This window comes from Patella vulgata, chromosome 8 (assembly GCF_932274485.2).
Source record: "Patella vulgata chromosome 8, xgPatVulg1.2, whole genome shotgun sequence".
In the NCBI taxonomy this organism is placed as follows: Eukaryota; Metazoa; Mollusca; class Gastropoda; family Patellidae; genus Patella; species Patella vulgata.
In genome coordinates, this window is record NC_065886.2 from 46,097,607 (window position 1) to 46,123,448 (window position 25,842).

At 37.5% G+C, this 25,842-nt stretch overlaps 1 protein-coding gene across 2 annotated transcripts; it reads left to right on the plus strand.

Moving 5' to 3' along the window:
• Nucleotides 1-7,273: 7,273 nt before the first annotated feature.
• Nucleotides 7,274-23,660, plus strand: LOC126829542 (uncharacterized). Of its 2 annotated transcripts, none has more exons than XM_050559489.2 (8): nt 7,274-7,414; nt 8,561-8,824; nt 11,845-11,919; nt 12,407-12,508; nt 13,582-13,749; nt 15,353-15,436; nt 16,052-16,125; nt 17,778-23,660. In XM_050559489.2, the coding sequence occupies exon 8, from the start codon at nt 22,325-22,327 to the stop codon at nt 23,327-23,329; it is 1,005 nt and encodes a 334-aa protein (XP_050415446.1). In that variant the 5' UTR covers nt 7,274-7,414; nt 8,561-8,824; nt 11,845-11,919; nt 12,407-12,508; nt 13,582-13,749; nt 15,353-15,436; nt 16,052-16,125; nt 17,778-22,324; the 3' UTR covers nt 23,330-23,660. The 2 variants fall into 2 exon arrangements, with proteins under 2 accessions (XP_050415446.1, XP_055959043.1); XM_056103068.1 differs by having other exon boundaries at nt 17,778-22,925.
• The last annotated feature ends 2,182 nt before the right edge of the window (nt 23,661-25,842 follow it).

A 25,842-nucleotide genomic window follows, 5' to 3' on the forward strand; every position in this document is an offset into this window, starting at 1 on the left:
GTCGACGACGACGAGCCACACAAAAATATCGAACTGCTCATGCTACTCGTGAACGAGTACGTGTCGAGGCCTTCAACGTTGCCTTTTCAGAATTGAGAAAACTTTTACCAACATTACCCCCAGACAAGAAGTTATCAAAAATAGAAATTCTTCGCCTTGCTATTTGCTATATATCGTACTTAAATCATGTGTTAGAACTTAATTAAAGTGCCTGTGCAGTTTGATCTCGAGTTCTGTGATTTCACTGGTTCAACTTGTTTAGGTTGTAACGGTTCCTCATCTTTATTCTAGTCATACTTTAATGAAAGGAAAATTAATTTGTGATGCCTAACAAAATAACAATATCGAAAACTTTGCAAGGTTGTGAACAAAATGTGTTATATTTTTTATGAATATTCATAAATCATTTTATGTTATTTAATCACGGACGTGTACATTTATTTATATATTTAACTTTGTTTATTTATTCATTTAGCTTACTGGACGTGCACTACGAGTATAATTCTATATTCCGTTCTTTTGGGAAATCTAGTCTAGCAACTCTGAATCGGCCATGACAGTTTTAAGCTAGTTTGTTAAATTGTAACAAAAGTCCGCTTGAATAGCTGTGCACCCGTAATCAAATAAGTTGATTTAAAGCTTAAGTTGTTAATCTCATTTCTCCCGGGCCTTAAATGAATTATTCATTGCCTTACATAGACAGAGAAACAAGTGAACGTTATATTTTTAAATAAATTCTTCTTACAATTTGGCCATAGCGCGACGAACTCCTTCTCGGTGCTAGACTTTCAATGCACTCGTGTCAATAAATAAGAGTCGAGTCAGTGACTTTGGTTCCAGATATCGAGTTTGAAGAATTCCAGGCCATTTCCTACAAAATCAGGAATCGTTGTGGTAAACTACAGCACAGATGGACGGACACGGTATAATTACTTTCACTAATGTAATTTTTCTAAACGCCATTTCTAAAGTCACTGAAAATCGGCTTCAATTGATAGTGAATTGGAAATTCTCTTCAATCGTAAAGTGGGGAGAATTTAAGCTACAATTTATTTATAAAGGTCGTAGAACGTGAATTTTCTCCACTTTGTCTAAAATACTCTATTAATGTCATATAATTGATGCTTTGAAGAAGAAGTCAAATCTCGTGTAAACGTGAACAATGACCGAGAACAATGGCCGCCTCCTGTCACCATATGTTACTAAGATAGTGTAATTGTTTAGTTCAGTCTCCTTCATTTCTTGAAATGTCTCGACCATGTTTTTTTTTTAAAGATGTAACTTTAACATTACACATTTATACATATTATATATACACATGTATATTGTAAATAAGAATAAATAAATTATTTAAATATTGAGTATTTCGGGTTGTTTAATAAACATACCATTTGACCCGAAAACTTTAAAGCCAGCCATGCTGCTCATGGGCGTATATTCGTTCCGTAAACCACCCGTCAAGTGCTGTTGATGGGAGTACATGTATATTCGTTCCATCTTAGACTAGCATACGGGTAATTATTTTCATGGCCACAACTTCAATGCTAGAGAGGACAATTTTTGCCTTACCAAATTTCAACTGTCTTTTACATGCACGTCAATATGTGTGCACAGGTGGCCCCCTGTTTGGAACACATCAGAACGATTTAGCAACACCTTTCTTGTCAGCAAGTGCGCACGGGGTTAGAAAAACCCGGAATTTCTTTTCGGTCCACGGGGGAAATGAAAAACGACCATAAAGAAGAAAAGCTAATAGTCAATCAGTCAGAGTATAATATATTTCGCTCTGTCGGCCCTTGCGCTGTTAGGAGTTACCCTGGACCGGTCACGACAGGACTTAAATGAAATGGGATCAGTGGACACATTAGCCGAATTATTCGGCCGAATCGTTCGGCCGAATCAATCGGCGCCGAATTTTATTCGGCCGAATGGGTGGACACACTAGCCGAATGCTTCGCCCGATTCACCAGTCGATTGCATCACCTTTCACGTCACATGATTAAACATGGCGGCGGCGATGTCTTCAAACTATCACGTGACTTCTCTATATGAGTGGTGATTGGCTAATGAATTCTACATTCGGCCGAATGCTTCGGCGAAGCGGACACACCAGGCGAATATAATTCGGCCGAATATATCAAACCTGTTTGATTCGGGCGAATCATTCGACCGAATAGAAATTCGGCCGAATGAAGGTGGACACACTAGGCGAATTTCGACGCCGATTGATTCGGCCGAATCATTCGGCTAGTGTGTCCACCCCTAACCGTCATCGCTATGCTGTATGCTATATGAGGAAAATGTTGCCTAGACAGCGGTGTTTCCACATGCGCTTCATTGAATTTTTTGCACGAGACCTAGATTATTAGACGCCATTCCTTACCAGAGCTTCCATCTTGTGCTGTGAAATTCCAAGAAACTTTCTCGACCAACACCTTGATAGAATCCGGTACTAGCTAACTTTAGTAAAACTGTAGAACCTGTTTGATTTTGAATAATAATATAAAGAATCAGATGACCTTTAGCATATAAAACTAAAATAGATAGGTCTATGTATTAACATTGTCCGACTGAACTTAATCCTGCTCAACGGAATTCTGAGGTTAATTTGACAAATTATATAGAGTCTGCAGGAAGAAGTATATACAAACATCGGTACCGGTGTTTATCGTAAAAAGGCTTATTGCTCTTAAAAGAATTTGAGAATTTCAAGTCACTCAACGGAGTATCTTATTTCACATTAACAGGACAAAACATTTGATTATCTAGAACAAAAACTATAGATATTGTCTTTCCGTCTTGCGAATTTTTATCGACATTTAGATAAACTTTTAAAGATCGTGGTTGACCTTTGAAATACGAGTTAAAGGTTCCTATTTACCATAAATCTATGACAGGATATGTTATTTGTCTTATAGAATATTTGATGCTGTTATATTCCACAGCCCCCATCCCCCAAATTACACAGAATACTACATACTTGTAGGAATCAGCTAACCCCCCTCTCCAAACACTATATACAATTCTATTAAATATATGAAAACTATAGAAAACAACAATAATATTCTGTAGGTTGGGTTTCCCCTTTGTGTCATTCTTAAACATAAGGAAAGCTAGATATGGAACAGACCGAACGAGATTATAACGTCTCGTCAACACATACCTATATCATTTTACACACAAACATTTTTTACAGACTGTATAATCAAGGCGACAGAGATAACAATGACACAGGCATAAAACTATTTTGAATCGCCGAAGTAATAAATGCACTTTACAGCAAGTTTTGAATCCTCAGCCAAAAGTTCTTATTACAGAAAACATTCTTAAAATATTACATAGAAAGATTTACAAAGATTACACAACCATTATCAAGTTTATGTTGTAGGCCATGTTACCAATAAATCAAACATTCCTTTCTTTCTACGTCTATATTAGAACCCCATGAATCACAAAAATCATCTTCTCATTTTGAAGAATAAGGAGAAATGAAATGGGGTACAAAGTCCTACTTTACTGCCACGGCCCACTGTTGCTTGAAAGGGTTCTTTCATGTACACACCAATGTGTATATTGGTCCACGTTTTTTCGTCTATTCCGAACGACTAGACGCTGTTAGTTGTCTGGTCCTTACTATCACTTGTTACAAACCCTTTAGTGCTTTCAATGACGTAGCCAGGAATTAGGGGATCACGTGGCTAAGTGGGTAAGACGCTGGCTCGCTAGCCTGAAGGTCGGATGTTCGATCCCTGCATTGGCCGAGAAAGTTCATCCAGATTTTCCGGCGTGGTTTCACCTTGTCAGTGATGCAGGACGGAGGGCCTGACAAGGACAGTTGTCTAGTCGTTCGGATGGGACGAAAAACCGAGGTAACATGTACATATTGGCGTGCACATAAAATATCCCTTGGCAGTTGGAATTCGATATAAGAGTTGCCCGGGCAAAATTTCCCTCATAGCACACTGTATGGCGTATGTCCGCCTTCATTAGCCCAGTTTAGGAGCAGAACAGTAGGACATTAAACCCCATTTCATTTCATTTCATTTTAGCCAGGAATTAGCTGACGGGGGTGCACAGGTGTATGCATGACCGACGATCCTAAACCAATGAGCGGAGACATGAGTGCGCTAAGGGCTTCATTTACTACCATTGCATGGTGGATTTGTTACCATATTCTAGTGAAATGATTGACAGGGTTTATCTAGTTTTTCTAATACAAAATATCTTGATATTGTATATAGATGATTAAATTGATGGGTGATCACTGGAAACGAACATTTGTTATGTAGACTCCTCAAGAAAGAAGTGTCACCTACAGTGATGCTTTTTCCTAATTATCTATGTTAGTTCCCACAGATACCCAGTTGTGTGCGAATTATCAATGAAACACTTCTATATGGAGATCTGAAAACTCGGAAGCCCACACTATGCATATTTTTGCTTACAAACGGAAAACAATTTCAGCATAGAAAAACTGGTATTTTATCCGGGATTAAACATATTCGCTGTGGGGACATGGCTGCCATGATGGGGACATGATATTTCGGTTTCATCTAGCGCAACCTTAAAGACGCGGAACAGATGTACGGTTACTCATTTAATCAGTAATTGAGAAAGAGTCTGCATGTATGGTAGAGTACATCCTCGATATCCACTGTGGTCTGATTCCGTTCTACTTCACTGTACCCTGGGTTCATCCATGGAGGCAGACCACCATTAAATTTCACCATCTCGGTACCGAATTGTAGTTCGTCTATTTATAGCAACTCTCTCTCTCTGTTGATTTTTTGGTCTAGAATGGACGAAGAGGGTTTGAATTAACATTTTCTGCCAGGTTTTGGTAAATATTCATGATTTTTTAAGGATAACAGGGTTATCAGGTTGGCTACGGCGATATGTACGGCAACTAGTTACATGTTTTTAGTATGCTTCTTCAAGTTTGTGTATCTCAAAATTTTGGTGGTCAACTTCATACAAATTTTAGTGCAAGACATGACCATTTGTTTCTCTGTCTGTCGTGAAAAGCATTCAGCCCAACGAATATTTAGGGAAAAGTTGGAGGTGGGCAAAGAGGCCGGAATTAACATTGAAGTCAATGGGGAAATTGATGGTGGTCTGCATCCTGTATGAAGGACTAAGACTAGTAATTATTTCCCCTTATTTTTTTCTCACCTCTTCCTGCATTATTTGGTTGAATTTGTGGTCTAGAATTGGAGAAAAGAATCAAGTTTGCATTTTCATAGCAGTTTTGGGTAATACTGATGATATTAGAGCGGAGGGATAGGGGTGTAAAGTGTCTTTCTGCAGAACAATCATTGTGTTGGAAGTGAGATTTTCACCCCAGTCAACATCAAATCCCCGTAGCAAAAAATCTAAAAGGTCAACTCCCTAAAAAATTATGATGAGGAGACTGCCAAATGTGGTCCCCATTGTGCCTATAAAGGTTGGAACCAACGAAGTGTTGGGCAAAAAGCTACAGCCTGTGATGTTACAGCCATTTAGCATTGAAAAGGGCAAATAATTGCTAGTCTGAGACCATGAGGTATTCGCGCATTTAAATTATCTGCTCTTGATCGTAGCTTGATTCTACGAACAAATCACAAAACAGTTCACAAACCAGTCTTAGCCTCATTGTTTATATTCACGACAATATGGCGGCTTGTTCACTTGATTATGAGAAAGTTTGCTAGAGGTTTAACATAAAGGAAGCCATATTTTCGATGGTAAAGATGTTTTTATGTCAGTTTGGTCGATAAACATTGCACAATCATCAAGAGGAGACAAATTGAATACGTGTCACCTCCGTGGTTGAAGCCGGGGTTTAGTGGGGTGGAGCAGAATGAGATTACTGGCGATACCCAGGATGGTTAGAGTTTGTAAGAGTTAATGTTCTTGCGTAGATTTGGGGCCTGGAATCTACGTCGTTTTTGATGAAAGCTATACTCATCATTTACACCCAGTTTTTGTGGGACCCTCCGACACCCAGTCTGTCCCTGCAGTAAATGTCTAATGTTGGACCCCCAAAAAATTAAAACGGCTGTGCAAAAAGAAAAAAAAACCAACCCAAAAACAACAAAAACAAAAAGCCCGAACCTCATATCTAATTCATACTCATTTAGGCAAATATTAGTGCTGTCTCTTTTACAAATACCCATTGCTATCCAAACGACAAAGCCGTGGTAGGCGTAGTTTCGTTGTCTGTCAACCTATGTTGAAACTGGTTTATGTGTTTTCAATGGTTAGCCCATTATATGTGATATGCGGAGGCCAATAATTCGGCGAAACATGGGTTATAGTAGGTATGTTTATCTCAATCATGGAATATACGTAAGCCGTATAATTATTATAGAAGATGAGAATATTAGTTTACAGGATTATATATTCAAATACTGGTTTTATCATTACTTATCTTATCTAACAATAGCTTATCAACAACCTAAACCAACGCCCATTCATCAGTTGATTAATTATTTCGACACCTAGGACTTTATACTGCAATGGAAGTAATAGGCTTATATTTATTACAAAGAAAGTATATTTCAACGCTATCGATGAAGAATAACAGAAAACCCCCACACATGTACAAGTTTTCTTGATGCATACCGCTCCAATATGACAGGTTTAAAATGAAATCTATATATAAATGACGGGTGTCGTGTAGGAGGCAGGGTACCACTTTTACCGTTGTTCTATTTGTCATAGGAAATGGGTACATAACAGTAAAAATATGCCTAGTTAAAAAATCAACCACTTTTACTTCTTCATTCTGTTATACATCTAATCATAAGCTAGATGTCTGCCCAAATGGAGCCACGATGGCTATGTGGGTAGACACTGGCTCGCTAGCCTGGAGGTCGCTGGTACGTGGCGGTGTTGGCTGAAAAAGTTCATCGTGGTTTCTGGTTTCAGTGGTGTAGGACGGAGGGCCTAACAAAGACAGCTGTCTAGCTGTTCGGATGGAACAAAAAGCCGAGGTCCCGTGTATACATTGGCGTGCACGTAAAAGATCCCCTGTCAGTTGGAATACGATATAAGAATAGGCCGTAGCGCCGCTATCCGGTCAAGATTTTCCTCAAGCATACTGTATGGCTTATACCCGTCTTCATTAGCCCAGTCGGAGAAGAACAGGAGGGCGTTAAACCTCATGTCTGTCCAACTAATAATATGTGTGTTATTTGTATACATATAACCTTATATGACGATGTTTATCAGTAACTTTAATGATAACATCCATATCATATTTTCTTTGAACTTTGCACTAGCTTAACATTTCGCTAGAGATGTAATACTGAAAGATTCAGTTTCTTTAGAACATCGGAGTCTGTAACACCTACTGGCAAACATGGGGTCAGTAAGCAGTCCAGTGGCCGTCATTTTTAGACTTTTGTTGATATTTTTGAATATCGTGTTCGTGGTAAGGGTTTATTTGTTATATTTGTATTTTATTAAAAATATTATAATAAATAATTATGTAATGATTAAAATTACTAAATGTTGCGGGCAGAACCCTTTAAACGTAACTCTTTAGTACATATTCATGCATTCCGTTGTCGCCGTTTGGCTCGGTTCTCAGTTTGAGTTATCTTTGTTTTTATTTACAAAAACCCACTTTAGGTATTTTTGCAATTAAAATGATAGACTTTGTTATAAATGTTCCAATTAAGTTCTTTTGTAGTCGGGGTGGGGGTGCGTGGCCGAATACATGGCGCTGCATCATAAGGTCTGTCATTGATTACACGCTTGTACGTAACAAGGAGTAGGGTCGCCTGTCCAACCTCATGGACTATCTCCGGATCCTCCAGTTTACTCCCACTGCTAAAGATCCCTACGCGCAAGCGATTGATTGAAATAAAATTGAATTATATGTTAGTCCCGAAATGACCTAGTTTGTGTCGAGTGGACGTTAAACTCCATTTCTCTCTCTGTCTCTATTTATTTTGATGTCACGCCCAAATCTTGTTTCTTTTTACCTCTTGCACTGGCTGTATTTTTCTGATTTACCTTTCATTAATCCCGTCTTCGGACACAGAGCATGATGTTCTTAGCTCCTTTTTAGAGAGCATTTCTCTGTAACATACATCATTTTTGAGCTACATTTAATTCATTCGCATTGTTCTACTGGTGCTCAATTACAACTACGCAGACTGGAATTCAGGGATGAAACGTCTTATTCAAGGCCTAATCGTGGATTATGCTCAAAAGGATTTTGTGATTTTTCATATCAATTACCCCATTTAATGCCCTTTTGAAAGGAAATCTGAAGAAACAACATGGTCGAATCGTTCTGACTTTCTCTGACCGTCACCCACCCAAATAGTCATAAAAAGAGACTCAGACATTTTTGACTAGGATCAATCGTTTTGTGTTTCATTCAATGTATAGCATATGTTTCATTGTCAGTTACTCACTTGGTAATGACCCAATCTGAACCTCCAAAAGAATGCACTTTAGTACCACAACCATCCATCCAACGCTTATTTAATCACATTATCCTTAAAAGGTCTACCCATTATCCTCAAAAAGTTCTACCCATTTTATCCAGCTATTTTTTAAATTGCAGTTAGTGGGTCTGATATTCATGGCATTGGGTATCGTGGTGAAATTTTTTCTAGGAACCATTCTTCAAGGCAGCCTCATGTCGGGTACAGTTAAAGACATCTATCACGACATCAGCAAAGATCAACCTATTCCCAAAGATCTGGAATTTGGAACTTTCACAAATGATGCCGGCTTGGCACTAATTATTCTGGGAGTCATATTGTTTGGAATATCCGTTTTTGCATGTTGTGGAGCTTGCTACAAATGGCGTCCATTTTTAATAATCGTGAGTATAACATAATATTAAAAACCATGTCATTATCCAGGGGGCGCAGTATCGAATATCATCAACTTCGTGTGAAATGTGAAATTCAAGTGATCTTTACATCGTCGGTACACAAATTGGTCAGTAACGACCCTTAATATATATATATATATATATATTACAAATGTGCGCCATTAACATAAACATTAATTAAAAATAAATTTTGTCCCAAGAGCATCTACAAGATCAAGAGCCATAACTTTAAAAATACTTTTTATTTTTATTTTATTTAAAGGAGTTAAACCTTCAACTTGTTATTATCCATAATATTCGAAATTAGAAAAAAACCCTGGAGAAATGAAATGAAATAGGGTTTAACGTCTTTAAAATCTCCATCGACTGGGCAAATGAAGACCAAATAAAAAAACACGAATTAGAACTAAATATTTAGTACACCGACATCTTCATTTCTCTTGGACAAATAGTAATATTAATCGTGCTACTATTTTCGTACAAGTCAACCCATTCTTCATGGCGTGCTTTTTAATACTCTTCATATGCGCTTGAAGATGCATTATGTAAGATTTAGATGAAGAGCTGACCGTTCATCTATTATAACTAAAAAAGAAACAAATGATGAAAATTTTAAAAATTTCATTTAAATTACTTTATTCTGAGCGAAGTTATCAGTATTTGAAGTTTTGACAAAATGTGTCATAGATTGTTAATTATTGTAGCAACTGTACTTGATAACAGAGACTAGGTTAATCCTTACCATTTTTAAATTTTATTATTAAATGGCGACCGTTTTCAATCCCTTTAAGTCTCGGCCATCCCATGTTATATAGAGTTGATAATAAGCTTGTCATGTGAATAAGTGTCTAAAATATAACATTTATGGCTAACATAAAGACCTGTATTATGCATCTTTAACTAATATAACAACTATCTTTACAATAAACTAGTATTTATATTTGACTTTTCAAATATCTGCTTGCTTGTTGTAACTTTAATATGGAAAATAAAATGTACGAGTTACTGTTTGAATCTCCGTGGACTAGCATAAACTACCTCCTGAGGCACCTTTCACGATAGAGAAAAGACCGGGGCAACCCAACAATAGAGAGGGATCTGTTCTTTAAACCATCGATAGTCTTCTATATTTTCTGGGGGTGTAATACGTTGGCTTACTAACCTGGAGGTCCCCTGTTCGATCACTGTGTTGACCGAGAACGTTAATCGGGATTTTCCGGTGTGGTTCCCTCTTGTCAGTGGTGCAGGGCGGGACGAAACACAAGGTCCCGTGTACACATTGGCGTGAACGTAAAAGAAGCCTTGGCAGATGGAATTCGATATAAGAGTGGACCGTATGCTCGTCTTCATTAGCTCAGTCGTATGTTAAAACACATTTTATTTCATTTATATTTTATTAGCAGATGCTTAAAGCTATCTGCGGGGTTGGATGGCCGAATGGCCGAATGGTTAGCGCGTGCAAGTTGTATCATAAGATCTGTCATTGATTCTACTGGCGTGGTTTTGATTCCCTGGTTGTACGTGACAAGGAGTAGGTCACCTCGTTGTATCTCTCTCCCCTCTCTGCCACTCTCTCTCTCTCTCTACACGAATACGGCAATTAAAGGGAGACTATCTGTGATTAGCCTCCCGTTTATTTTCCATGTGTGAGTCAAAAGACCGAACGGTATTTAAACTGCATGTCAAAAGATTTAAAGATATATTCCTTTGAGAAGAAATAAATAGTCACAAGAAATTAAATTTTAATGTTACGTTTTAGTGGTGGACATAATTAATTACCTTTTCGTGTGACATGTAATCAATCCAAAGAAGATATATTTTTAAGCATGTTCAAATAGGTATTGTATTGCACTTATCTCATGCTGTGGTATTAGATTACATTGAGTGTCGTTCATATTTCCTACTTTGTAATCTAACTTACGTTCTATGTCGACTTTGTTCTGCAAGCGATAGTTATACATATAGCAACCAGTCATAATTGAGACTTCGCTATATACAAATACATTTTAATTGGTCAATAAATTCACATGATTTTAATCAGATAATGGTATTATGATATAAATACCATAAATATAAATTAAAATCCCCGAGCGTGATTTCACTGATTTGGGCGATATAGGAATCAATTGCAACACAACAATATTGTAAAATTGGATCTTTAATAGAAAAATGAAATGGGGTTTAACGTCCTACTGCTCTGCTCCTAAACTGGGCTAATGAAAACGGGCATACTCCATACAGTGTGCTATGAGAGATATTTTGCCAGACAGCGGCGCTACGGCCTACTCTTATATCGAATTCCAACTACCAAGGGATATTTTACGTTCACGCCAATGTGTACACGGGACCTCGGTTTTTCGTACAATCCGAACGACTAAACAGCTGTCCTTGTCAGTCCCACACCATTGACAAGGGGAAACAACTCCGGAAAATCTCGATGAACTTTCTCGGCCAACACCGACAGCGAACCCTCGGCCAACACCGGCAGCGAACTCGCGGCCCCCACAGCGGCTCCCTCTCTTATATAATATGAATATCAATCCATAAATGGGACAGTTCCGTTCTGTATTATTAAAGATATGATGAACTGAAATTCCATCAATCTATATACTGCTCCCAATGTAAACAATGCTCCTGGTTAAACAAAATCTAATGCTAGGTTCCCACTTTCATCACTTGGAGTAATCGTGATGATCCTATCGGGTCTTATAATATATTGAGGTCAGTCGTAGCAATCGTGTTGATCGTATCGAAATGTATCTGCACATACCAGATCGTGGACTCAATAAAGAAAATCATATGGTTACGCATCGCACGACAGATAATACAATCTGAGAGATTATCTAGCGTTGATATTTTGATTTTTTAATTAAATGTTAAATTATCAATTTGAGTACACATTAGCGTAGATTAAGCCGTAAGAATACTGAAATGATTCGAAAATACAAATCAGGCAAAGTTACTATAATAATGAAATTTGTTTCCTATAAAGTTTATTCTACTTTCAGTTTTGTTGTTTAGTAATTGTTTTACTACTAGGAGAAGTCACAGCTACCGGATTATTAATTTCAAAATCGTCACCAGTAAGTATTTGATATTTGCGGAAGATCTCTCTCCCCTACCCCCACCCCCTTGTTTTGCCATTGTTCCTTAAACGCCAACGTTACTCAGTCGTTCGTCATCGCATTACATACACTTAATCCCAGGTTCCCAACATCACGATTCATACTGTGGTTTTAATTGTGGTGACCCTATCAGGTCTTATCATATATTGGCGTCAGTCGTAGCAATCGTGTTGATCGTATGTATCCATACGTATCTGCACGTACCAGATCGTGGACTCAGTAGGGAGAATCAGATCGTAACGCATCGTACGACAGCGGGAACCAGTATTTCAAGTGTCAGCCGAATTAAAAATGTAGATTTCACAATAACCCTAGCGTGAAGCATCTCATGAATTATACTGTTTTAGACAACAATATTTTCCCTGCAAGGCTGAACATATTTTACAATCGCTATTGATCTTTGAAATAGATTTGAAATAAGTATATCGTAATTTTTTTCATCAAGGTACATGACAAGGCTAGAAAAGAATTGATATCACAGTTAAAGAAATATAAAGTAGACGGATCAGATGGTTTCTCAGCAACATTCAATTTATTTATGGTCGGGGTAAGTTCTCGCTGGCTGTGTACGTAATCATCTTTAAATTTAGCGCACTTTCTTCGTTTGGCAAGGGTGTTTTGTGGATCATAGATCATAAAATTTGTTATCGATGTGAAGGATTTGATTCGAACCCACATTTTAACATGAGTAAAATCGCAGTATAACTTGGTGGTTTTTCTGCTGGTAGCTCGGTTACCGCCCACTTCTAATTAACCCCACGTGCAAGTGAATATTAACATAAAAACATGTACGTGATCTTAAAACTGCGCGCTTGTGCAACGTATATATATCTTCAAACCCCAAGCCCATTCCCATCTAGAGTAGATATGCGAGACTACAAGCCTATTTGGATGAAGGGAGGCCGGTTCCGTTTTCCAATGACCACCAGGGCCTTAAATAACGTGCCTTGGAGCACGAACGTGCTTCGAAATGAAAAATGGTGTAAGTACACTCAAAAAATGTAAGGTAGCGATGCCTCCTGACCCCTAATGGGTGTTTCCTCTTGTGGTGGTCAGTTGCACAGATCAGAACAGATCAACTGGCGCTCGATCGACTCCCTCGGATGAGTCCAGTGAGCGCCAGCCGATCAGCTCACTAAGTCAGGTTTTTCAGTAGGCTTGGTATCCAATCCACTCCGTCCATGACCATCATTTCAGTGAATATTCACATCAACATGCCCTCGTTGTCTGAATTTGATGTTCGGCCAGCAGCCCATGCCTGAATATAGAAAGCGGAACGAATAGACAACCCGCCACCCAAGGCTATTGAACAGTCATGGTTCAAAGGAGTTTTTCCGGAGGTCAAATAGAAATACTTCGCCTGTTTCCAGTCTCGACCTCTAGATTCACTACTATAAAGAGACTTTAAAAGACAATGATCAGATTTTATTTTGTACCCTGGTTACTGATAGAACTCCTGTGTAAACTGCATCAGAATAGCCCACAGGTGCCGTTTTTAGACCCTGGACCATACGGTCGGGTTGTCTTGGAAATTACTGCCAAAGTAACGAGTTACCAGTTTTTTGTATGATAATAGTCAGTTTGGTTAGTGTATATCGGATATGGTGTTTATAATTTCAGATGAAATGCTGCGGAGTTAATGGACAGGACGACTTTAAAGATTTAGTTTTAAAGTACAAAGGAAATCCCGTCGAAATACCACCAGCTTGTTGTAAAAGAATGCCGGACAACAAAGGGGAATTACAACTATGTCAAAACGGACCAACATCTGACAATTCATACTCTGAGGTAAAGCCCGGAAACCAATTAATATAAGTAATTCAGCAGTATATCTCGTATAGATGATTATAGGGGAGGAGTCCGTGAGTATGGTAAGCTCGGTGGTCCTTAAAGAAGTCAATGTTCTAACGTAGTTTGTGGGCCTTTTTTTAAATTTTGGGACCATTTTTAGTCTTGACCTTTCGTCGTTTTTGATGAGTTGGTAAGATTGACACGCGATAAATTTGTTCATAATCAACAGAGTGCCATTTACCGCCCCTTGTTTAACATTAATTGTAACAAGCCTGGATGAATAGCTTACACATGGACAGAATATCTTCAGGGTGTCTCCAGAGGCGTGCTGGGGCCTCCAGACAAAACCTAACGCACTTTGGAGAAGGGGGCGGGGGAGGGGTGTGTGGTATCTGTGTATTTGACATTTACCTGAGCCTATGACATACCATACTATTGACACTTGGTTGAGGGATTAGGATTAAGTTCTGTAATTCTGATCATGAATATGGTTAGCAACAATCAAGAATTAAACAACTGACGAGTAAAGAGAGGCAAGCATCAAAAGGATATGGGTTTCCTTACAAAGGATAACTGCCAAATTTCATTCGATTCTGTTTGCTAATGAGGGAAGGATAGCAGTAGCACTTCAGAGTAAACTGACAAAACCCCAAGAATGAGAAGACGATCGGAGATTTAGACACTGGCTGTGACACCGGTGTAAAATGTTTACATTAAACCTGACCGAGGAAGTTACTGGTGACAGAATAAAGATTAATAGTCTTTGTGGTAACGGTTGCGTAAAAACGTCTCCGTCACCCATGTTGCAATTTTCTCTTATTTATTCATTTCCTAAATCCATTAGTTAAATAAATAACTAATAAGATTAATTGATTCTGAATACTATGGAAATATTAGGACTGGGCCCTTTATTGGCACATTAGAACTATAATTTTGGAGCATCTTTTACATTGGGGCCCCTGACTGCAGTCATGTCAGTACTGCGCTTAATCCGGGCCTGGTGGAAATGGATTGGACTTTGGACCCTGAAATAAAATATTCTCTCGGAATATTAGCCCGCTTCGTTTTCTCCAGACATTTGTACCAAACTCTACTACTCATATGCCTTCGGGGAGGGGGTGTCCGGGACCTTCCACTGCTAAAGACACATTTCGAGGGCATATTTTCGGAAGGGAGGGCACACGCTGGTAGGACATCTCCCTGCCTACCCACCAAGCACGCCTCTGACCATGCTGTTATCTTTGTACAATCCGTCGATATTCCCCTTCAGCTATTCACTGGTTTATATGATTTTCAATTTGATATAACAGTCGGTAGCTAGATCAACGGTAGATACCCACTGTTCTGATATAACAGTCGGTAGCTAGATCAACGGTAGATACCCACTGTTCTGTGATGATACCTTACAGTTTGGGTTTCGAAAATTAGGTCAATGACTATTATGAAAATGATATATAAAATTAACTAACGTTTTTAATAGTTGTTATGATAGTTCTTTAACCCAAAAGAGAGAAGGGATTTCTTAAAGTAAACCTAGTCAAAGTTTTAGGTGACTTTATCATAGGGGTGGCTCTATAATCATTTTGTAATTTTATTCTAGGGTTGCTACGATGCCTTCTTAAACTTGATAAACTCCGGGAATAAATGGGCAATTCCAGTTCTCGTTGTCATATTCATCGTACAGGTATGTATTTGGTATAATTCAATGTAACACCTTCCCTTCATGCGTCGATGGTTAGGTTGAAAACTAGTTGAATAATCTTGTGAGTTAGATTTAGTTATATTTCAATAAATGGTCTATGGAAGGAGATCGCTATGAGTTGAGTGGATTATACAATGATCAAAGGTTGACAGAAGATGAATAAAGTTACAAGAATTTAGTGAAAATCAATGAACTTTAAAATGATTTACCAGTGTCCCAGAAAATCACAACACGTTATATTATGTTCACGAACAAACCCAGCTTATGTTAATATGGTTTTTTTCTATAGTGTATACAATTAGAACATTTTTGTGATCTTAAGATTAAACCTTTTATGTACAATATACAATATATATTCTGCATTATGATTTAACCTTGGTTTATGTAAAGTTCACCACACACGTTAATGTTTCCGATTTCAATTAAATAGATGGGACAAACACCAAAATCATCTCAGCAATAAGGTTCAACAACAGTAACGCCAATGAAAGATATATCTTAATTTGGACGGGGAATAATAGCCACAGATAAATTAATATGGCTAGTATTGTCAAGGTTTTGATAATTAAATATTTTGATGGTATCCCATTATTTTAGCTGTTGGAAGTGGTTTTTGCTGCCTATGTAATCAGAGATATTGGTAAAGGTTCGGTTGGACCAGTGTAATGGAGGTTAGTGGATCTGTCAATATTAATTATTTAATCAAAGCTGTCGTGTGTATATAAAATCCATCTTATCTGACTAAATTAACAAAGTATACCAATTCGTGTGTCCTATTCTGATCCCCTTGTAGAAACCGGCTCGCCCATCAGCGGACAAATCAAGCAGACCGATTTACACACAGCTGAACTGTGTCGTAGCAAGCGTATAGGGTAGCACAAGTCAACAGTTAGATCGTTTGTGATCAACCACAAACTAGAATGTATTTTAAATGTTGATCTGTTTGTTAGATGTCAATAACAGCCAGTGTTGGTTGAGATAAATGTGTCTTTGTGTTCCAGTTTCGATACTAAAGACCTATATAGATCTTGTCCGATCTAATTGAAATAACCGACCTCAACCAAAGACGTTTAGCTTCTTTAATGTCTAGTCAATGACGCAAAACTATGGAGGCTGATTGGTATCATGTCATGAGGCATACTCATCGCAGTGTTTCGTTTGATTAGAGCTAATCCCACTTTACACTGCTGTAAAGGAAGCAAATTTCATTTCTGTTCCAAATTATGACTGTTCAATTAACAACCAATAGCTAACTGCGTAACAATATCATTACGCTTTAAACAGAGCTCCAAATTGCACCAAATGTGTTTACATAACGTTACATGATGCCCAATTAACCAGTACATAGCAGAATATCGCAGAAAAAGTAATTGCGTGACAAACGAGGCTATAAACACGGATACAATGTTAACAATACTGTTCGGAGACGAACAATATTTTCAACGCTTTTAATACCTTAAATCACTGTCCAAAGTTTCAGAGAAGATCCGAGATTGAACGAAGGGCTGTCATGCTGTACATGGCATAGATTTGATTGGACGAGAAGAATATACACTCCCTCAAAAGCTCAAGTATCAGAAGCCAATCCAGCAATGGCCAGAGAGGGATTTCTCGGGCCATTGCTTTAGGAATATGTCATAAGGCGATAATACGATATTACGACATTTTAAGCCGGGTTGTCGTGATGTCGGCCATATGTATACGGGTCACAAATCTGTGGTTGTTTTGCTTATTGCTGAGCGACGTTTCGACTGGGCTTCAAGCAATGATAAAATATGAAATATAACAAGAGAATATATACACGTAAAGTAGGACGTTAAACCCCCATTCCATTTCATTTAATTTTCCTACTTTTTTGCACCAATCGGACTATTGAAGATAGACATACCCTCAGCAGAGCGTTATAGACACTGGCATTTCTTCATCGTATTCCAACTGTGAAGAGTTCTTTTATCTTTTATGCGGGTGCTTGTGTTTTTGTTCCTTCTACACGACTAGACACCGTTCTTTGCCTGGCCCTTCGTCCTGCACTACCGACAGTGAGACCCACACTCCAAAATCTAGGGGGACTTTCTTGACTAACACCAGGATCAGTGTACATAATCCTAGTATTGGCCGACAACCCGACATTTGAACCCGACAATATGACATTTTTACGCGACATTACGACATTTTTAATGTCGCGCAATCGGGTGAAAATGTCGTATTGTCGGGTTAAAATGTCTTGACTATATAAAACCCCCATTTCTCAACCCCTCTATTTAAATGTACTTAGATATACATATAGATAGTTTCCATTTACGATAATTTATTTTCGTTTCAGAAAAGAAAATCATGAATTGTGTAAAGATGTACATAATATAATTATCTAAAAACCGTATTCACGTGAGAAGAATTGGATAATATTTACCATTTAATTATAACTGGGGTGGGGTACGATTAGATCTACCGAGTTTTGTTTGTATGTAAATAGATAATATATTCTAATGACGATCCCCATTCAGTGTTCTTCGACAACTAATTACTTAAAGATGCATTATGTAAGAGTTAAAGCTGCCTATAGCAGGTCTTTATTTTGGCCTGAAATGTTATATAAAATTTATTAATTAGACCTCTGTGCACATAAGCCTATAACCAACAACTCCCTAGACTATCGGGTGGTCGCGATATTAAATGATTTGAAACACCCCATCAATTAATAATTTAATTTAAAAAATGGATAAACGAGACTTTGTTTATTACCGTACTTGACAATCGAGACTATACTGTGAACATTTCAGAGTTTAATAAGTTTGCTCAGAAATGAGTAATTTGAAATTTTTAATATATTTATTTATGTTTCATTATCGATTTATGAACTATTATAGCAAGAACGGCCAGCTCTTTATCTTAATCTTGCATAATGCATCTTTAATAGAGGCCCTTAATGATTGACCAATCTCCAATTTTCTTGACACGTACGAAAAGGGGCTGAGAATATCGATTTTTGCAATGATTTTAAAAAAAAAAAAAAAAGTAATTCAAATGTAATTGTCCATTACACGATACTTGGAATGCCATTAATCGGTTTTCCATAAGATTTGTTTTAAATGTCCTAGCATTCATTGCATATCTGTTACTTCAAAACTGTGTCTGAATAGGGTGTGAATCTTTTGTTAGGCCATCTTTGATAAGACACAAATCTATGTATTCTGTTTATATGAACATAATGTACGAGGTGTACATTTTTTGCCAACGATGTCGCAAGGCCTGGATGCCGGTCAGAAAGAAGTTTTCTTCAGCCACCCTAAAACAAGTCTGTGACATGTGACATGCCGTCATCATTACTAGGAAACATATGTAACTCTGTCACCGGACGTGAGGAAACTGGCAAGTTTCGGATCCGCAGTCAAGAGCTTTGGCACCCAACTTGCAGAAACTTTTACCATTCACTGGGGATAATGTGTTCAACCCTCACAGGATAGGGGCCCACAACACTGGCAATATCTTGAGTGGTCAATCGTCGATCAGCCATCACCATGTCATGCACCCGGCTAATGTGTTCTTGCATCATCCCCGAAAGTGGAGATCATGTCGGCATTTATCTGTGTTGGGATTGGTCCTTTCAGTTGCAGATACGTGATTACTCCCCTTTAGTCAATTTTGTCCATTTCTGGTGATTTCAATGGGTAGGTTCACAAAATAGTCTGTTACGAAGACACTAATAACACTACAGTTGAAGTTCTTATGTCTATGATTCAGTCAATGATTGTACATGTACTTGGTGGTAAAATTTGGTTTCAACCCAATTGATCTATTCTTAGAACTCTTTAGCCAGTCCTCGTATATCCGTAAATCCAAGACAAACAATAAGACCTACATGATGGAGAACAATTTCTAGAGATAAAGCACAAGGTGTTTTAATCGGAATTATATCCTTCAGGAGCGGTCTCTGATCGGACGCCTGTCCACTGACCGTTCCTATCTATCCTCCTCTGTTCTAAATGTATTTTGGAATCCTTGCCTTCTATTTCTCACTGTGATTCTTTATTTTTCACCAAAAGGCATCATTTCTCGCCATATCTGACAAATATTTGTAATAATTCAACACTATTTTCAAGTAAAATTTTGCGAGTCTCGTAATGGCTGACCAGTCCAAACGTATTTTGTGTATGTTTTTACTCGCAAAATTCTACTTGAAAATAGTGTTGAATTATTAGAAATTTGTGTCAGATGTGGCGAATAAAAAAGAATCGGCAAGGATTCCAAAATCGCATTGGAACAGAGGTGGGGAAGAACGGTATTTTCATATTATGCAGCTATATAGGGACGGTTAGGAACTGTCAGTGGACAAGCGTCCGATCAGAGACCGTGGCTAAAGGAACTAATTTAGATTAAAACAAACTAGGTTATACCTCTAGAAATTGAGAAATAAATTTATTCCATGCCCGAAAGTCAAATGTTTATGGCATTGTACGTGAAATGGCAAATAACACAATGGGAAGAAAGGTGAACCCAAACTGAAAAGCAACCGATATAAATGAAATGTGGTTTATTAATCTCCTTTTCTGTATCTGTCGGGTTGATAAAGACGGGGATATGATAAATGAACTACGTAATGAATTTAGCCGACATAATTACTAGTTTTATTTCATTTGATTACATCAATCTGTATTAAAGGATGGATGATTGCCAACTGTATTGTAAGTGGTTTGGGAGAAATCGAAGAAATCTCAACAAAAATGCTAAACGTGGCTCGGGCGGTGTCGGGTTCTTAATTAAAGCATGTGTTTTCGACCAATTCCACGTATCTGTTTTGGATGAATCCATTGAAGACGTGCTGTGGATAAAATTAAAATCAAGGGCGTGTGACAAAAGCCTATGTCTGTGCGTTTGCTATCTACCCCCGAATGGTTCAACCCATAGGGTGGACGCGGTGCAGTTTTATAATAACTTGCTAAATCAGGTCTACTCTCTCCAGAATGAAGGATTTGTGTGCATCGGTGGAGACTTTAACTCACGGGTCGGAGATCAGGTTGATTATATCTTAGGCGTCGATGAAGTACCACAAAGATCTGTTCTAGACAACACAGAAAACAGTTATGGAACACAATTTGTTAACTTTCTATGTGACACTAATTTTTGTATGTTAAACGGGCGTATTCACGGACAAAATGATTACACATACGTCAGTACAACAGGTAGATCAGTTGTCGATTATGTTGTTGTTCCACATGAGCAGCTTAATCTTTATTCAGATTTCCAGGTATGGCGAATGTATGAACTGATTCAACGGTTTGACATAGCCGTTCCAGAAAAAATACCCGACCATTCCTTACTAGAGTTTACTGATAATATTGCTAATGCATATTCGGACACGGACAGTCCGGGTCCTTACAATTCAAGTGGAATACATCATCCAAAATTGCATGTACCCAAAAATTTCTTTGACGAATATACACCGCATATTATAGATAAAATTGGTGAAATTGAATCAAATTTAAACACAGAAAGTGATATTAATCTTGCTTATAAATCATTTGTGGACTTTCTAGTTAGTGAATTAAAGCCGGATAAACAGAACGTCAGAAGATGCTGCAAGAAACTGAAGAAGAGAAGTAAACCATATTGGAACAAAACGTTAGAAAATCACTGGAGTTTGGTACGTTGTAAAGAAAGAGCGTGGATCAAATGTAAAACCAAGTCGCGCAAAAAAAGTTTACACAGTGTTTTTATTCAGGAGAGAAAACGTTTCGACAAATCTCTGAAAAATCATAAACGTGATTATTTAAATCAGAAACAAAATGAGTTATTAAATCAATTTTCAAGTAATAACACACGGGACTTTTGGGAATCCTTTGATAAAATAGGTATCGCGAATGAGCGCAGAAGTGCAATTCCACTGGAAGTACTCGATTCTGACGGCCGACTTGTGACGGACACGGAAACCGTTTTGAGACACTGGAAAGATGACTTTTCTCAACTATACAATAAAAATCTAGATTTAAGTGAATTCGACGAAGAGCACCTACACGGTATACAAAATCAAGTGTTTTCATCCCTTGAATCAGGAAGTGACGAAAACCGTGGTGAACTTAATGAACCCATCTCTGTGGCTGAAATTAAAAATGTAATAGATGATGCCAAGCTCAGAAAAGCCACGGGTATAGATACAATCCCGGCCAAGAGTCTAAAAAAAACCCATATGTATTGATATTTTGCATAGAATTTGTAGTTTTTGCTTTGAAAATAGCGTAGTCCCTGAACAATGGAACATGAGTATTATAAATCCCACTCTGAAAGCAAATACATACAAGCATGTGCCACTGTCCTATAGGGGTATATCCCTTTTGTCTATTCCATGCAAAATATATGCAGACGTCCTAAATGCCAGAATTAGCAAATGGTGTGAAAATAATGATAGTTTTGTAGAAGGGCAAAATGGCTTTCGCAAAGATAGAAATTGCATTGATCATTTATTTTCTCTCACTAGCGTAGTTAGAAACCGAATCAAAGCTAAGCAATCCACATTTTGTTGTTTTGTGGACATGAAATCAGCCTTCGATAACGTAGATAGAGATTGTTTGTGGTATAAAATCCAAAAAAACAGGCATAAGTGGAAAAACTTTTCATGCTGTAAAGGCCCTATACAATGATGTAAGGTGTTCCGTTCGTGTAAATGGTCGACTTACTCCTTGGTTTGATGCAAAAGTGGGCGTTAAACAGGGCTGCCCATTATCACCACTACTGTTTTCTATCTACGTTAACGATCTAGCTACAGCTATAAAGGAATTAAATTGTGGCGTTGATATTGATAATTGTAATGTTGGTATTTTACTGTATGCAGACGATATTGCTTTAATTGCACTGTCAGAAGACAAACTGCAAATTATGCTAAATGAAATTAGTTCTTGGTGCTATAAATGGCGTTTGTCTGTAAATCAATCAAAGACTAAAATTGTACATTTTAGACCATCTACATGGCAAGTATCGGAGAGAATATTTACTATTGGAAATTTGAATATTGATTATTGTGAAAGCTATAAATACTTAGGACTATGGCTAGATGGGCATCTGAATTTTAATTTGTGTGTTAATGAGCTATCCAAGTCAGCAAGCAGAGCTCTGGCGGCCCTTTGTTCAAAACACTTCCAGGCAGGAGGATTCCCATATAACATATTCACTAGGCTCTATGAGTCTTTGGTTCAACCCATCATCCTCTATGGGGCGCGAATTTGGGGCATTACTGAGCACCATAAATTGAACAGTGTCCAAAATCGAGCATGTAAAGTCTTCCTTGGTTTAAAACGGAACAGCCCAAACTTAGCAGCTAGAGGGGATATGGGATGGACTTCGTGTCTCACGAAACAGAGAACAGAAGTACTGAGATTATTTTGTCGTTTAAAAAGTCTACCTAGTAGCAGATTACCTGTTATAATTAGTAATTGGTCACTCAGACGAGCTAAATCTTGGGAAAAGAACGTACACGCCCTGGTAAAAAATCTTAGAATAAGTCATATATGTGATGTAGAATCTATAAACAAGTCTCATTTAAAAGCTTTAAAGCGTCATTTATTCCAAAATGACGAGAGTAAATGGTTCCAAGAGTTATGGAATGACAGTAAAAACCCTAATGGCAACAAATTGAGAACCTATCGTTTGTTTAAAAAGGATTTGAAACCCGAATCTTATGTTTTAGTTAACAATCTCCCACGCCATATACGTAAAGCCACGTCATTATTACGCAGCGGTAGTTCTGATCTAATGATCGAAACACTGAGATACAGTCACCCCCCAACCCCATGCATTTGTCGATTATGTCCCTTCTGCTCAGAAATTGAGACAGAATCCCATTTTTTAATTGAATGCAAAATGTACTCCGACCTTCGTTATTGACCTTTTAGAGAAATGCATAAGATAGACGCAAATTTCTATAAAATGTCTATCAAAGAGAAAGTAATAAGTATTTTTTCTTGTGATATCAACCCCAGTATGATATGCAATTTTATATTTGATATGTTTCAAAGGAGAGCCCTTTTTTTAAAAGATATGTGATATTATTTTATAACAGGATATTTTATTTAATATAAATCTGTATTTTAGATAATTATGTATATACATATAAATGTATATATATATATGTCCAGTGTCCCATAGGCCGTCATGGCCGGGCGATGTTCTTTTTAATTAAGTTTTTAACTCGATTATGATATGTAAATGTACATCGTGTGACACTTTAATAAACACTTCTTCTTCTTCTTCTTCTTCTTCTTCTGTAATGTTAGCCAGTCAACATGTATATGTGTTTATTTTTCAAAAAATAATGTTTTGTATATAGTTGAAAGAGTGAAGTATATTACTGTTTGTTGGAAAGCATACGTTTATTTAATCGGAATGTGAGTCGTTGAGAAATAAATTTGTTCGACGCTCGTCATTGCTGCCATGCTGCTGTTTCAAATGAATCTTCTTAGAATTGTAATTATTTTAAAAATAATTAGAATCCACCTCCGAGTTAGTCCAAAGTGTCAGACTCATTCGCTAGCCGAGTTAGGGACGTGTTAGGCATTTAGAGCAATCCTTAAGTATGCCAAATTAATGTATATCTGACCGAGAAAGTTCATCGGAGTGTCAGGGGTGGTTCCCCCTTGTCAGTGGTGCAGGATGGAGGGCCTGACAAGGGACAACTTATAGTCGTTAGGATGGGGCGAAAAACCGGTCAAGTGTACACACTTTTTGGAGAAAAAAGTATTTTGCCCGATAGTCTGCAAGATAAAGTATCCGACATCTGATAATAAAACACCAGTTTTACTTTATATTAATTAATACGGTGAATTAGTATATGTTTCGGACATCGTCATTATATATTATATAGATTTTTCGGGAATCGTAATTTTTTTTAATTGACTAATGGATTAAAATTTTGAAAATGTAATCAATGTAATAAAAACAATATTTTTTGGCATCATTTTTATTTGTTTCGGCGCCAGCGGGCGGTCTGCGGCTCCGTTTTTTTTTTTTCGGACATCGTGATTATTTCGTCAATTTGGGGGAGGGGGAAGTTAAATTTCCGGTGTCAGGTTAAAAGCCAGGTTGGCAAAGAGTGGGATAAAAAAGGCCATATTGGACCACTTTCAAGTTGCTCAACTCACAGCCTGGAATAACAGGAAAACAGGTTTGTGGCCATCTAATTTTCAAAATTTTTCTGCCAAGCTCCCTTTGGCGGTCGCTGAAGGCGAGTATTTTTTTTGGATATTTCATTTCGTAGTCAATTTAGATATTACTAGTGGTCCGCATCCAATTGTTCAAATTAGTTCTCTTATTTGTGAGGTGTAGGCTGACAGCTGTCAATCATGAACACGTTACCAAGGTGCGGAGGCCAAGCCCCTCCTCTACTTTGATGACTGTTATTCAAGACTAGTTCTAATTTCCAAGAATTTGTTTGAACTGAATATACTTCTACACTGAAAAAAAACTTGTGTTGGATCTCAACACAAGTACTTGTGTGAAAATTATTCTACACAAAACTTGTGTTGTTTTGCATTGCATTAACACAAACTTGTGTTCTTTTTAATGCATTAACACAAATCTTGTGGGTTTTTTCATATAATTAACACAAGTAATGTGTACCGTCAACAAATATTTTTTTTTTAAATTTGAACTCCATACAAAGTCTTAATCCGGGCGTCCACAAGTATAAGAAAAGTATTTTTTACTCAGACATGATGGCCAGACAGACTTGAATGCTAATTGGTGTTAAGATGTCTGTAGTTAAAATAAAGTTGTTGATTTTTTATGGGCCCAATAAACTGGTAGATCAAAGGCCTATTGAGCGCTCATGCCCGGTGTGATTTTAACAATTGACTCCAAATGCGTTGACAGGAAAATAAGTAAAACTATTATTTAATGTGATTGGTTGATAAAATCAACGTACTATAGGCTACATTTTGTCTGCGATATCATCTCGGTGCAACCGGACATTAAATGAATTGATTGCACACAATTCATTTACCATTTAACAGCGTGCTGAAATGATTTTTGAGCAGTGATATGTTTGACAAATGTAAGCTAATGGTCACAGAGAATAAAAGACCGCAGGTTTGTGAATATTTATATAAAACAAAATAATACCATGTATGTAATTTAGCATCGATATTGTTTTTGTGTATAATATTAGTATTTCGTTTCCTTAAAAAAAAATCCAACAATTTAACCCGGAAGTTCATGTTTAAAATGGCGGGGACAGGGAAAAAATTTCGGCATGTTATTATCAAATCTGTTCAATTTTTCTGAAATCGTGCTTAATTAACATTAGTTGTTCGGCGCTACGATGTTGTTCAAATACTTACATTACAGAATCACATTATGATTAAACCAGAAACGGCTCGACTTGAACCAGCAGGTAAGAATCT

Bases quoted from the DNA above. Each gene is read 5' to 3' on its own strand.
- LOC126829542 (XM_056103068.1), top strand. From the start codon at position 20,115: ATGGATGATTGCCAACTGTATTGTAAGTGGTTTGGGAGAAATCGAAGA.